Source organism: Phaethon aethereus, assembly GCF_964289735.1.
Source record: "Phaethon aethereus genome assembly, chromosome: Z".
NCBI lineage: Eukaryota > Metazoa > Chordata > Aves > Phaethontiformes > Phaethontidae > Phaethon > Phaethon aethereus.
In genome coordinates, this window is record NC_138577.1 from 16394597 (window position 1) to 16409956 (window position 15360).

At 35.9% G+C, this 15360-nt stretch overlaps 1 protein-coding gene across 1 annotated transcript in view; it reads right to left on the minus strand.

The window, feature by feature from the left end:
• Positions 1–5504: 5504 nt before the first annotated feature.
• The window catches only part of FYB1 (FYN binding protein 1), a gene marked incomplete at its 3' end in the record, with an annotated part of 42851 nt that continues 32995 nt past the window's right edge, over positions 5505–15360 (minus strand). The window contains exons 11-18 of the mRNA XM_082013034.1: positions 14985–15125; positions 14280–14311; positions 13116–13224; positions 11633–11738; positions 11143–11305; positions 6816–6849; positions 5643–5674; positions 5505–5527 (exon numbers count right to left, since the gene is read on the minus strand). Coding sequence (XP_081869160.1) covers positions 5505–5527; positions 5643–5674; positions 6816–6849; positions 11143–11305; positions 11633–11738; positions 13116–13224; positions 14280–14311; positions 14985–15125 — 640 coding nt within the window. The remainder of the gene's footprint in view (positions 5528–5642; positions 5675–6815; positions 6850–11142; positions 11306–11632; positions 11739–13115; positions 13225–14279; positions 14312–14984; positions 15126–15360) is intronic.

The window sequence follows — 15360 nt, forward strand, 5'->3', positions numbered from 1 at the left end:
CAGCTGGTAGCAAGAAGCTTGCTATCAATGTAGGAGCAGAAAAAGGGATGGGGTAGAAAAGATTTTTTTTTTTTTTTGTAATAATTAATTTAAGCTGGCAGTAGTAAGATTTACTTGTATACAGCATCCCAGATTAAGTACTGAAAAAAACATCTCCCAAATACTGAAGGCAGAAGGAAAGTATGTTTGGCCTGATTTTAAATGCTATGGAATAAACAGAGTAGAACACAAAATATAAGAATTGTAAGTCTTCTCAGTGGTTGGTGAGTCATAAAACCTCTGCTGGTGTCACCCACAGAGTTTGGAATCTTGCACAAAAAATGTGTGTTTAAACAGAGCAGCTTTTAAAAATGAGATAAAAATGAAAGTCCAGGGGCAGGAATGCAGAAGTAGGGGAACATTTTGAAAAGATGAAAAGAGAAAGACACAAGGAAACAGAAAAGCAAAGGACAGAATGCCATGGTCAGAGGATCAAGGAAAAAAGGAATAATTATAGAGAACAGGAAGTAATCGAGAAAGCAAGTAGAAGAGTATAGAGAATGTCTCAGGCAGTGAAAGGAGGCAATGACAACAAAAAATGAGAATGTCTTTGGATCAATACAGAAGAAGAAACTGGGCTTACCAGTGTGAGGTGGAAGGTGTGTGACGGCATCGTCCGGGGCAGGAGAACATGGAAGAAGCTGAGATGCAGGAGAAGGGAATGGAGCTTGGCAGGGTGTCCCTTCCGTCAGCAAGAAAAGGGGATGGGAGCCCCGTATTCTGTGTCTGTGTTTTGTGTACATTTTCCACCTGAAGTGCACCCACATGCAAATGAAGGAGCAGGCAGCTTTTCCTGCTAAGAACTTGAAAATCAGGAATCAAGCCAAAAAAAGAATTAAAAGGCAGCAAAAAAAGTCCAGTGCTGATTTTTCTTTTCTTTGTCTGTCTCATGATGCTTAAGCTGTAGGATTTGGTGATATTACTGAAGTAATGCAAATCGTATAATCTTTCTTAAAACCCCTGGTATCCATCTAATTCACATTTCATTCAAGTTTTTGTTGACATTTTGCATACTTCCTTTCTGCCTAATGGTGAACATTTTAAGTTTAAGCACTATTTATGTGTCTGTGTGTTAAGAAAGAAAATAAACATAGTTTCACGTGTTCTTTTCAACACGGCCCACTGTATAAAAAGCCTTGAGCAAGAAACTCTATACATTTAATAACAGCTTAATTCTGTACCTCAAAGTGCTTTAGAAGGAGGTGAACAGAGATAATTTAACAAATTCTACGTATGGTCAGGAGCCAGCTAGCTAGAATGAAACACAAGAGAAGAAAGGGTTTGTGAGATCATTGTAATTTTGCTCCACCTGGGCAAGGAAGGGGACCTGGGGCTGCCACGCTGCTGCTCTGCACAAGGCTACAACAAGCTGCAGTGGCATCCTGCAGCAGCACCGTGGCTAACCTGAGTGGCACAGAGGTATCTTCCAGCTGGCTGGGATGCTGGAGACCGCTTAGGATGACCCTTCAGCTTCACTACTACCTTGTTTCTTAGCCAGGCTAAGCAGTCGAGGTGGAGGGCTTGGAGGGCTTGGCTGCTATCCTGGATGAATGGCTTCTGACAAATAAGTTAATTCTTTCAGAACTGGTTTGTGTGTCTCAGCCTGGCATGTCCCCAGACCATACACACATAAGGGTTTAATTCTGGCATCAGCCATGGACCTGACTCAAAACCAAGCCAACCAACTTGCTGTCGATGTGGGAGTTGAGAGACAGTACATGATATAAGTGGAGGCAATGATGTAGACCGTTCAATTATAGAATTTGTCATCAGTTTTTATTAAGCTTTAGAATATAATCTATTATTTAAATTAAATTTTAATCAGTATCCCCTGCCTGCCCTCCTTCTTATTAATGTAAACGTGGTATTTTTAAAATATGCATTTAGCATGCTAATACTTTCAAACAACGAGGCAGGACTGAGGCTGCGCAAATACAAACTCATTTCTTGCACCTCCTGGCCTTTCAGTGCTTCACTCCGGAGCAAAGCTACACGCAAAAGCCTTTCCGTGTAGGGTGGTCTGGGGCTGCTGCACAGAAGTCGTAAGGCTACCCCTTTAGGGCTCCACTAGTTTCCTCAGAAGTTGTCTTATTTGGCATAAAATACCCACACAGGCTCACACGGGCGCATACGTGCGTACGCACATGCGTACACCTCTGCCTGTCACGACGCAGTGGTACGGGCTAACCTCACCCACCCAGTGGATCCAGGCTCCTCCGCTGAATTGCCGTCCCCTTCCTACAGCACATGGGGTAGCGGATTATGCAAGAAGATCGTGCACAGAGGAGGGTTTTGTTACCACCGTGGGAGGAGTAGCCAGGGGATCTGCAACTATGTGGATCGAGACTATAAACCTCTTAGACCGGAATGCCCAGGAGATCAGCTGCATTCCTGCAGTCCGGAGCCTGCGGTAACAGCAGAGAAATGCTCTAAAGCTCCTGAATTAGGGAAGTCTTTCTTGCCCTCCCAGTGTTGGTTTTGCTTAGTCCGTTTACTGGGGCAGCATAGAGGTACAACACAGATGGAAACCAGCTCTATTTACCTTAACAGGGGTGTTCATGCTGAAGTCTAATTTTTATGTCAATATTTTGATGTTTTCACTGCTGAATGTTTTAGCAGGCACAGCCAAATACTCCAGGATTATAGGCTGAGTTTGGAGAAGGAAAAATATCAAGAGGGAGAACAGCTTTCCCTTTCGTTTCTTACGACTTTTAAAAGATAGTAGAATAAATTAAAGGTGAGAAACCTTTAAAATACAGACTTTATTAAACTGCCTAAGTATAGATGTTCCTGTCTGGAAGATTTTCTGCTTACATCTCACTTTCAGAATAGTAACTACTGACAAACAAATGCCACGCTGTAGTTGTGCTGCCTTTGCAGCAACAATAAAGTTGATTTTCACTCTGTCAGCTGCTCAGTGATAATTTTCAGAAGTTATTGTTCAGCTACTATTGTTCTACTTTGGCAGAAGATGGTGCACCCACATTTCTTGCCAGAAAGCACACTTTTATTTAGAAGACAGAAAAAAAATGCATCCAGTGAATGGCATTGGTAAAATAATGAGAAGAAAAAATAGACAATACCAGTAATTTTTCAGTGTATAGTACCTTATAAATTCATTTCAACACCCTGTAACAATGATGTTATATTTGTCTGTGCAAACAATGCACCTATTTTTAGCTTAAGGTATCTTATGATTATTTGTTTTGGTGATTTAATGTATCGTACAACCAACTCAGTCAATGTAATCAGTAAGGAAACACAGTACCTACAGCACATCAAGGCTCAGAACACGGAAAAGCTGTTCAAAAGATATGACCAAAAAATCTCACAAAGAATAAAATTCACTTCTTTTTCAGGGGGACAAAAGAGGTTTGTGTTCTACTGAAGTCCTTTAATACAAGATAAACTATACTCAAAAGGAAAGTTCCTTTGTTGGTCTTACTGCAACACATCAAGCTCTACTATCAATTACAACTAAAACAAAACTGGGTGTATATGTTAGAATTTAACACAAACTCTTTTTGAGATAATCAACTGTGTAAAGCATGAAACTATTTATCCTTTTGTTAACTGGCAAGTGATTTTGTGTTTCTAATTGGCTGCATTCCTGCTCAGTTGTTTGGCATATCACTAATTTGATGCAGATATGCCCCTGAAAAATAAATAAACTACCAGCAGCGACATAGCCAAATAGCCAGACACATTGATTGTACTTAAGATATAAGGTCATGCTTTAAATTTGGGTGCTGGTACTGATGTTTACACAAAAAATTGGTATTTGTATGGCCTGGATGCTGGTTAAATAGCAAATAGGGAACAGGAAACTCAAGTTTGCAGATAGCTTTTCAGTTTATAATCAGTGATTTTAAATATAGTATAAAAGAGCTTATAGGCTATTATCTCTACAGTTAATTTTATGTTTTATATCCCCATAGCATTATACCTCCTTAGAGATTCAGTAAAAAGGCACTTGTGTAAGATGAAATCTCAGCTCTACTGAAGGTAAGACCAGAACTCACTAACTTCAAAAGAGTCAAATTTTTTTTATGTTTTTTTATGTTTATAAGTTAAACTTGCTAGCTTGCTGCATTGCACTGGTTTGCACAGTGTACATTACCTCCCTTGAGGATTATAGGAGACTTGATTATCAAGGGGAGTTGCTTACACTGACCCAGCCACATTGGTTATTACAGGTTTTTGATTACCTTGCACTACAGCAAAAGCATCACACATTACAAATACATGTTCCATTTTCTGCATATGCTCGCCCTCTTTACTGGGAGTTCACTGTAAACCTCTTTTGATTTCCAGTGAGTTTTGATATATAAGTGCAAAGTGATATTTATTATTCCAATTCATCTGTTCATTTTATGTTGATTTGCTACTTGCATATTCAGAGAACAGTGTCACCAGTGATCTTTAGGAATAAATGTTGTTTCTGTAATGGGTAAGCATGGAAATGTTTCATTTCTATACTCTCCTTTAGCCCAGTCTAGTGTAAAATACAATACCTAGAAGTAAAAGATATTATCAAAACAGTGGGATAAATACATGTATTTAGTCTAGAAGTTATTTCCAACTAGTTTATCATCAGTTTATAGGCCCATTTTAATGCCTAAATTACTACAGTGACAACAACAACATATCTTCAAACTAAACAGAAATTAAATCTTAATCTAAATGTTCTGAATATATTTTGAGCAACACTATGCTATAAAGTAGACTTTTCTGTGGTTTATATCTCAGAGCACTGTATGTAACACATATAACATTGTTACTATTTTACTAAAATATTAGTCAAAAAGTACTTTTAAAATGGTCAAACAAATTTTTGAAAACAGTATTTTATCATTAGGACAACGGAGAAAAAGAAACTTCAGCAATAACGGTGCATGGCTGTACATGTCAGTGTAGCCAGCACTATCACAGTGGGTCTGGAATGGCAGGTCAGCAATGTGTTGTCTTCTCTGATGCCCACTTTTGATTTCCTGTTTTCACAACAGGATGTTATCACCAAAGGAAGCGTTTCTTTTCAGGATGCTGTCGTCCCTGGAGTGGCAGTCTCGGGTGTTTAACAGAGCAGAGCCAGAGTAAAACCTGTTCCCAGGGTTTGTTGTCCTCTGTATCCTTCATAGACCTGAACTGGCCTCTTCGGGTATAGCTAACTGAAGAACTGTTTTTACGTGGACCGTCACAAGTGCGTAAAGGAAGTGGAGAATTATAACCTTAACTTTAGCTCATATTCCCTGAATTTTAATTGCTCAGATAGACGGCAATATGAATGTCACACGAAGCAAGGGAGGACAAAACCCTGAAATCCTAAAAAAGGTTAATTGTACTTTTAGAAGAGTGCAACCAATTAATTTATAATCAGCTTTAGTGACTTCTCTTGCTTTCACAATCAGGAAGTCTGAAATAGACTTTGATCTTCAATGAAGCTCTTACTTGCATAGAATTCTGCACTAGTCATTATCATAGATGCAATCTGAAGTGGAAATAAAATGCAAAAATATTAGTCTTGTGTAGTACTTCCAGTCAAGGATAAAGTTATTTGCTGTAATTGGATATAGTTATTGTATTGTTTGAAATGTTCAACATACCATCACCAATATCATCGTAAATCTCTCCGTCACTGTAAGTTAAAAAAAGAAAAATAATTTATTTAAAAATGGAGACATCATATATATTTGCATACAGATTCAAAATAGCATAGCAGTACAGTGCAGACATAATATTAAGTAATTCATTGGCTAATTAGGAAAGTGGAACCCTTGTGGTAACAGAACAGTGTTGACAAGAAGGCCAGGTCAAAGGATTTTCAGTGAAGGTTAGAGCTGGGTACATTTCTTTCTAACATGAAAGGCTTGCTTTATTAAAAGGTTGGTTTTTTTAATTAAGTTTTTAAGTAGCTATGCTAACAAACTTGTAGAGATATTTCCATAAAAAATTAAATACTTACTGATTTTTTTAAATTAAAACCAGAAAATGTGAATAAAAAAAATCAGTATACCCTTGAAATTTTTATTTGTTTCTATACTTGGCAATGCCATAATGGTTTTGGAGGAGCAGCTTTTTAGATAATGAATTTAGGTAATGGCTATAAATGATACAAGCTCCATGAATAGGAATTTTCAAAATATGCCACTTAGATACATGAACAGACACATGGAAGCCAGTAAGTCTATTTACATATATATATATATGTTAAATGTGTATATAATTGTTTGCAGGCCTCAATTCTAAAAGTGACATCTGATTTGATATTTAAGGGTCTAACATAAAGCCCATTGAAGGAAATGGAAAGGTTTTGTCTGATGAGAGTTTTGGATTAGAATAGAAATGCTGGACTCCATGCAATTATTTGGAGCAACACTGAGCCACATCTGCTCAATCCCAATATGACTGAAAAAAATTAAATGTAAAGAAAAATTGGTCCATTTTAGTTAAGCATTTGAAAATGGCATCAACACACTTAATCACATTAATGTGCTGTTCAGTAATAGATTCTAGTACCAATAATTGTTAATTTATGTAATTTTTCATGGTTTAAGCTAGAGTTTATGGTTAAGCAATAAGAAATATAGCCCCGGAAAATTTCCAGCATGGATGTATGTGAGTAATTCTTGAGAATTTTAAACTTCGGGAAAAAAAAACAATTTGCAGGACTAGAGTGACTTACTAATATAATTATATTTCACATTTATTTAATAAACAGTTTAGAAAAAAATTGAATGTTATAACCAATTTTTTTAAAAAGATCACTTTGTACTTACTTCTCAACTAAATTGCTTCTCAGAACATAGCCATCTGTAAAATTGAAATATATATGTATTTAAGTCAAATGTAAACATTCATGTTATTTCTTCTGTTGCTAGCACCGTGAAATGCAGTTTTTCTCTTCTAGGTATTTCAGACAGAAAGACATAATAGATTGATAACCATGTACAATGGATATGTACTCAAGGAAAATTTTTCTATGATCAATTTTAGTTTTAATGATTGTTATTTGCTTGCTTATTAGAACGTGGTGCCTGGGATAGGGAATCAGAATACTAGAGTAGCTCCAAGACCAGTTAGATGTCTACTGTGCCAGGTACTTTATATGTTCATAAAATGTGATTTCTCTTGTTTCCGTGCAATAGTTTCCACTGTATACAAAACCACTGCTGAAAGGAGAAAATATTAATACAGGTTATGCAAGATTAGGTTTTCATCTTATATTTTCATTTCCTGGCTGTATGGAAGGGGTGTGAAACAATAGCTATTAACACAAAATGTCATACACTTCACAAACTATAGCACAAAAATGTGGTATAAGAATAACCACATAATAATATTTATAATAATAAATAATAGAAATATGTATAGTCTCCTACCGGCACAAAAATGTCTTTCCAGATGTATACACAAATTAATTATCATTAACTGTAATTGTTTAAACATTTTTAACTGTATCATATTGATAAGATTTGATCATATACTTAATGGAAATACCTTAGAAAAGCTACTCACTAATGAATTATTCTATTACTCTTATTACTGTTGCATTACTAATGAAATCAGATCAAAGTACACATATTCTTCTTCAATATATTTAATCCCTTGAAAAAAATACTTGCTGTCTTTGGTAAAAGTATCTGCTGAAATACTTGTCAGTTGGTATAGCATATACAAGCAAAGAGAAAGCCGTAACAATAATTACGTATTTGTAGGTAAACATTAGTATGTTGGTAGAAAATTAGGACAGTTCTAAAGGAGAAATGTGACCTTGTGTTATATTTGAAATTACCATATAAGTTTCCTTCTTTTACTCATTAGAGGATTTAAATAGTCACACTAAAATGACAGTTTTTTAGTAATTCATACAAAATTCATAGGCTTTAGAATAAATTTATTAGCTTGACTTGTAAAGTCTAGTGAATTCTTGTAGCTGCTACTGCTCCATGTACTTAGAGGAATGATTATATAGTACAGAAAGTATCAGTTTTCTTCAGGTCAGTCTAGCTGAATCCCCAGATCTTAATGTTTCACCTTAAGGAATTATTTCCTCCTTTATTCATTATTATTATTATTTATTATTATTTATACATTAATATTTCTTTTCTCATACACAAGTATCTTTTTTTTTTTTAAATGCACAGTAAAGTCCAGCTAAAGAATCTCATATTTTTTGTTAAGCCTTTTTTACATTCAAGCCCTAATTTTATTCTAACTTTTCAAGATCTGCAACTTTTCTAGTTGGGGTAACCTTCCCTTGTAAATTGTCTTCAGATACAATGAGCTAGTACTGTTCCGCAAAGCTGCTGAATTATCAGAGTCTTCAACTGGCCAATATTTTGATATATAAAAATGTCCTCTGATTCCTACAGGGAATATTGGAAAACTTATCTGACAAGACTAATATCACAAATAGTCCTGCAGATAGTAATAAGTAACTAATTCTTATATACAGCTTTTCTTCATAAAGAAACATTTGCATGATTAATTTTAACTTGGTTTATTTCCATCCTATAGGATGGAATAGGTAGGTATCAGACAGTGCTACAAATCTCGAATGTAAATAAATTTTTTTTCAGAATATGCTCTATACAATGTAGATTAGTGATTTGCTCTGTGAAGGTCATAATACATTAAAAACATTGCATTTTTAAAAACTTCTGTCTTGTGCTAGAGCTGAAGGTTGCCTAAAATGGCATTAATTAAATGTGATAATATTTTATTTAACACTAACCTGCTTTAGCTTCTGTTTAAGACTTAACAGCTACATGAATGAAAAAATAGTTCTATGCATTTAATATTTGATTGCAGCTATGTAAGATAAAATTTGTTTAATTTGCCTGTATTTATATCTTCAGGGTCCTGAAGATTTGATTCTTACATAATTTCTGTTATAACTTTTGCCTACTAAAAATGTTAAATTGCAGGTAATCTTCAATAGTCAAAGAACCCACTGCCACAGATTTTCAGTCACCTGCATATTCTCTCAGGCTGGTTGCAACTCGGTACACATAGGGAAAGCTCTGTCTGTTCAGGATTGGTTGTCTTTCCTTGGATTTTATTATCTGGGATAAAGGCATGGAAATTGATTTTTTTTTTTTTAAAGATGTCATCTTTTAAACATTCTCTTTAAGCAGAGTCCAGCAATTTCCAGGACTTCTGAAGTCTCCTGGGAATCATTTAAAATCATTTGTCTCCTCTCCTCTCCTCTCCTCTCCTCTCCTCTCCTCTCCTCTCCTCTCCTCTCCTCTCCTCTCAGTTTCTAACTGATTTATTGATATTTATGTGGCTTCCATAATAGGGAAGAAGGCATATGGTCAGCACACTCCATCTTGATTATTTAGCACCACTGAAAGCTATGACACCTCAGGCCAGCTGCTCCCTGACATTGTAAAGGAAGCTTGGAGAAGACAACTTAAATTTTCAGGCACTGAAGTCCATTTATATCCTAATGGTTAAGCAAAATCTATAAAAGTGGATTGAAGGTTTTTGTGTATTTCAAAAGGTACATGGGTCAGACTAAGGCAACAGTAAGAAGGAATTTGAGAAGGTAAATGAGAATCAGTTCCTTGTTTCACTTCTGAAATTTCAAATCATTTCATAACAGTTAAAAAAAGTGATAGCAGAAGACATTCCTAACATCATCAGCCCTTGCTTAAAAAGGTGGGAAGACATTATAGTAAAATTTGTAATTTTGTTTAACTGCTGGTAGAGGCATGAAGCTGTGGAGGTGCTTCATAAGTTAATTATCAAATGAAAGAATTGATGCTCAAGAAAGAAACAAAAACATCTTTAATTGTTGATTTTCAGTCTATCTGGCCTTCAAAAGGTAAAATCATAGCTTTAAGATGTGAGGAACTAGAGCAAATAGAGCAAATAACCAAAACTGTCATGCACTTAACTAAAGTAGGACTCAAATGTCACTAATTAATGTGTAAATTGACAGAGAACTGTTCAGAGGTTTTCAGGGAGGACTTTTTTATTTGTTTTGCTCCTTTATGCATAGCAAAGCAGTAGCTCCTGTCACTATTTAAAAGGCTTTGAAGCTATGTGAGGAAAACAGCCAACATAAACTACTTTCTACTTTGTTATTAGCTTGATTCAAAAAATGCAGCATTGAAAGCTGCTCTTTGGGAAGTGGCTACACTAGTGCAATCCATATTTTGAAAAACATATGTGTTGTTATGCAAGAAGTTCTTCCTCACCCTGCAGGCCTGCCAGGAAGAAGGCTATACTCCAGACTGTAACGGTTGAGTACAGAGGGGAAAAAAATAGGAAGGAAAGTGACTGAATCCCCTTCAGAGGTTTATGGCATTGGGCTGTCTTCTACATAGGTAGGAGGTAAAAAGTAAAGGTGAGATACTTTGAACGAGGTCTGTTCCTACACAAAATGGATTTTCATTAGGAGATTTGAGAAGTATTGTAACAGAAGCACATTAGGAAATTGAAACCAATATTATATGGTCCAGACTTCTCCAAAAATGCAAAATCTTCTGCCAATGCACAGCCTGGCCAAGGGTTTCAAAGAAACATTGAAAGGCTTCATGCAGCTCCCAAAACAAGCAGGCATGCCAACGAGGCTGTATGCCTTGGATCAGCTAGGGGCTGGGAGGGAAGTCTCTAAGCAGTTTGCCCCCACCCTGTTGAAAAGATTAAACTCCACCTCTGGCAATCCAAAGTAAGAATATTGTTGTTGATTTTTCCCTTGGCTGCAATCAATGGGCAAGCACTTCCCAGAAGGGCAGCAAGGATTTTACTTTTGCTAGATTCTGTGGAGTATCATAGCTATACTCTTTTTGGCAAGTAGAGGGAGACAGAAGGAAAAAAAAATCTGCTACTCTTAGTTGATGCAAAGCAAGACTTACATAACCAAGTTGTCCTTTTTCTTACATTTGGTACCTCTTGTCAATTGGAGTTTTAATTTTAAGCTGCTTTCAAAACACAATGATAAAATAACAACAATCTACCTCTTGTCAACCACCAGCCAAGGAGAAAGACAAGTACTAGGCTCTGCTTTAATATGATAGGGAAGAGGGTTTTTTACACATCTTGCCTCATTCTCTGAAAATTTGATTGGTACTACAGCTTTTTAATAAAACTTACATTTTCCTTCTTCATTCCTGCAGAGGACCTTGGTGTCATCTGTACTTTCTATAATTTCAAGAGACTCCCCTGGTTTAACTTGTAAGTCTTTAGATCCCCATCTTCTCTGGGGCAAATCCTGGACTGCGGTGGTAGAGTAAAGAACTTTAATTTCACCTTCAAACTGCAAAAATAAAATAGACCGATGCTGATTAAAAACCATCAATGTAAAGCTTGTGATCATGAATTTTTTAGACCAATATATTCCCATTTATTACTAATTTTTTTAAAATTAGGCAAATAATTGTTTATGCTATGTAGGATGTGTCCATGCTTGCCATTTGGACTTAAAAATGCTCAGATCACTATTTTTACAAGTAGTAATACCTTACCTTTAAAAGGCAAAATAATAGATTATTTACAAATTAGGGGATACAAATTGGATGACACCATACAGATATTTTAGTCTTTATATTTTAAATGAAGAAAACTTACTTTGAACAAAACTTACTTTGAACTTTTTTCTGAACTCTTTCTCTTCTCTTTCCATCTTTTTAAGATTTTGTGCATCTTTTCCATCTGATTTACATTTTCCAAGGCTTGCTGATTTTGATGAACTAAAACAAGAGGCAGATAAAAACAAAATTAGCAACACTTCTGAGGTATTAACAACATTTCTGATCATTTTAGTGAAAATGCATTTGCCTTCATGTGTCTTTAGTATGTTTTTGTTGCTCTCCAAAACTACTATGGGTAATACAATACAGTTTTGATTTAAAAAGAAAGAAAAGTTTGTGGTTGTCTTTCCTACTTTTCTCTTTTAATGAGTTCTGATGTTAATATATATATCACATACATGAATATGGAAAATTATTTGAAGTATGGAGCTGCTACAGCAACGAGAACTTTACTTCTACAAAAATAGTTTAGGTAAATGATGCCCATCTCTCTAGAATCTTTAGGGAGGGAGCAATTTTTGCAAATACTATGTATCTCTGGGTGATAGGCTGAATAACACGTGTCCCACTGTGGAGGCAGCTGGAACATCTTAGCCTTCTGCACAGTAGCTGTGTTAGTCCTATGTGCCCCTAGAAGACCTTGATACACCAGGGAATCTGCGTTACATGACCCATTTCAAGTCCTGTTATTTTTTCCACATCCCAGATACTGTTGACTTGTGCCAGTGAGCACGGCAGGGTTTCATGCCCTAAATGCCCTTCCTGATGCTGTACCTGGGAATTTAAGGTCTGACTCTGCTTTTCAATCCTTCCTGATCTCTCTAGGAGTTGTGGATGACAGTTTCACTGATGACAAATGTAGGTGTGTGTGTGAACTAACCTAGATTTAGGTTAGGAGGGTTGTGCCTTTTACTTTGGATACACAGTTCAAAGAGCTCTCTCTGTTTTAATGCCTCCAGACTAGATTATTGTAGTGCACTCTGTAGCTGCATCTGAGTGGAGTCGGTGGCAACAGAATGTGACATGTTGCAGTCATCTTCACAGATGCATCTGTGCTCATAACACAGCTGTGCTCCAGAGATGGCCATAACTTCCTGGTCCAGGGATAACAGTTTTCCTAGTTGAACCGTACACCTCCAGATGTGTTTCATACTTATAACACAGGGCACTATTTCCTTTTCTCTTTAAATACTGCATCAGCTGAGATCAAGTACTTATCCTAACAGTACCCGAATTCTGATAGGAGGAGGACTGCATGCAGAGAAGCTACAATGAAGTACCTTTAGGCCATGTGTTCATTTCTACCTCTTGTTCATCAGGGACTGAATTTCTTGAAATTCAAAGCATGTTTATATATGTTTGTATATTCTGTAGTCTAGTTATTATTTCAGTCTGAGGTGGAGGCAGGGAGCATTCAACTGCCATTGTCAACAGTAGCGTTATGAGAACTACAAAACCCGACAACACCAACTAAAACATACAGTAGTAGCAGTCTGCCTCTAGCAAATACTTTGAAAGCATTTTATAGTGTATTACAGATTTCTAATCAGGGGAGCAATTCCCATTTTAACTTGCTTGAATTCAGGCAGTGGCGGAGGGAAGTCTGAAGATTCTACATCATCATAAATGTCATTGTCTCCACAATCTGAAACAATAGTATTTAAAAGAATGGAAAATTATTATGTGAATACATTGTGTTACAATCTATGGTAGTGTAGCTAGGTTGGCAAGAAATTATGGCAAGTGCTGTAGCCTTTTACTATCTATAGTAACTGCGGGTTCTCGGTTTTGCTACTGTGCAAAACAAACACCAGCCAACCTTTTCAGAATAAGACTCTTTATTAATAATAATAATAGGTATTCACTGATATTTTAATCTTCTTAAGCTGAAGCAAGTTTTAGCACATGTTGGCTAATGCAATAGCCTTTAATCTTCATTTTAATTAGTCCATTTCCCACTGTGTTTCATCAAAGTATATTTTTGGAGTTTGATTTTAATGTAAACTCAGGCACTTCTATAGTATGCTGGTCAATGCAACATTGCTTAGAAGCGGATATGAATCACATGTATGTTAGTTTTTAGCCCATCTTGTAATGCCAAAGCAGTGAAAAGAATTCTTAACCCAAGAATATACTTTGAATCACATTCAGCATATTTGTAGAGAAGAAGCAATTGTTCAACTCATAAAATTGATGGCTGGAAAAATCACAACAGGAGATAAAATGTTTAGAACTCAGTTCAGGCAGCAGCCTCAAAAATTCCAAGAACTTGCTTTTTATTCCATGGCTGAACTGATATTTATAAGTATATGTTATCTTACAAAGACACTGCAAGTGATAAAAATAACAGGCATTTCTTTTCACTTTTGGAGTCCTGCATTAAGTTCTTCTTTCCAAGTGCAGCTGATCATAGTTAATGTCAAATAAAATGAACTAGTGGAAATCTCACATAGAAAAATAATGAATTACTGAAAAACACATTAAATTGTTTTCTAGAAAGCTTGCAATGTATATGTATCTCTTTGTCTGTAGCCAAATCAGTCACAGTATTTGAAATTTGTTAGCTGGAACTGGGTAAGCAATGGGAAATCCTATTTCCTTCCTTGGACGTATTTTTATGACTAGCATGATACAGAGTAATGTATACAGAAAAAAGGATCAGCAACCAATATGGAGGCTGAACAATGGGATATTAATTACCTTTTCCAAACTGCTTTGTTGAAGGAGTCATGCTGGAAAAAAAAAATGCTCATTAATTATTTATATCACATTAATAGGCTTTTGCATCATTTAAATCATTTAAAAAACTTGCAACACAAGGGCTGCAAGTAACCTCCAGACATTTTGAAGTTCTGCTGACACCAGCAGTACTCAAGGACTAAATGTATTCTTACCACTGAATCAAAGTAAACTGGTTCAGAACTGAGTGAGTGAATATGGTGGTAAAATCACCAGTTGCTGATCTAGGCAAGATGGGTAGAAGACAATCTTTGCATTTTTCTGTTTGGCATATTATTCCTAAAATTTGAATTAATGGGACTAGATTTACCATTTTGTCTCAGCTACCTTGTACTGATGAGCAATGTACGTTTTAAATGAGGATACAGAAAAATTACATTGAGTGGCAGAAAGATGATGGATTATTTTGATGCTCTTCACCAAAAAAAAATATTGGTATATTTTAATTTGCAATGTTTAATATGCAATGAATACAGCTTGTTAAGAGAATAATTATATTATGCAGGTGAAAAGAAAGGAGGTCAGTGGTTTTGCAGAAAAGTATCAACCTTAGCTGCAATTTGATGCATGATTCCTTAGGCTGCTGTGAGAACATATTAGTAGCATGTGATCAACGCTTTATTAGAATTAGTTAATGTGCACTGTGATTTCCTGGCAGACTCTTACAACAAATCTCCATTATCTTCTGCCCCATTGACTTTGGTTGTTTTTTCTCGTACACTTTTCTTTTTGTCATCTTTGACCTTTAGCCTCTTCAAGATTCCCCAGGACCAGATATCATTCTTATCTTCATCCTGTGATACAGACCTTGGGAGTATGCATGCAATTATCACAATGTAAAATGTAACATTCTTTTTAAAAGGTCCAGTTTAAAATGTCCGTTAATGCACACAATTCTCATTAATGCCAACAAGTGTATATACCATAAGGTGAGAACACTTACCTAAATGCTAAACATTAAAATGCTGAACTAGAAATATGTATGTTCGGTCATTTTAGATATTGAGATATATTTGTGGGTATAGATATTAATCTAGTAGCT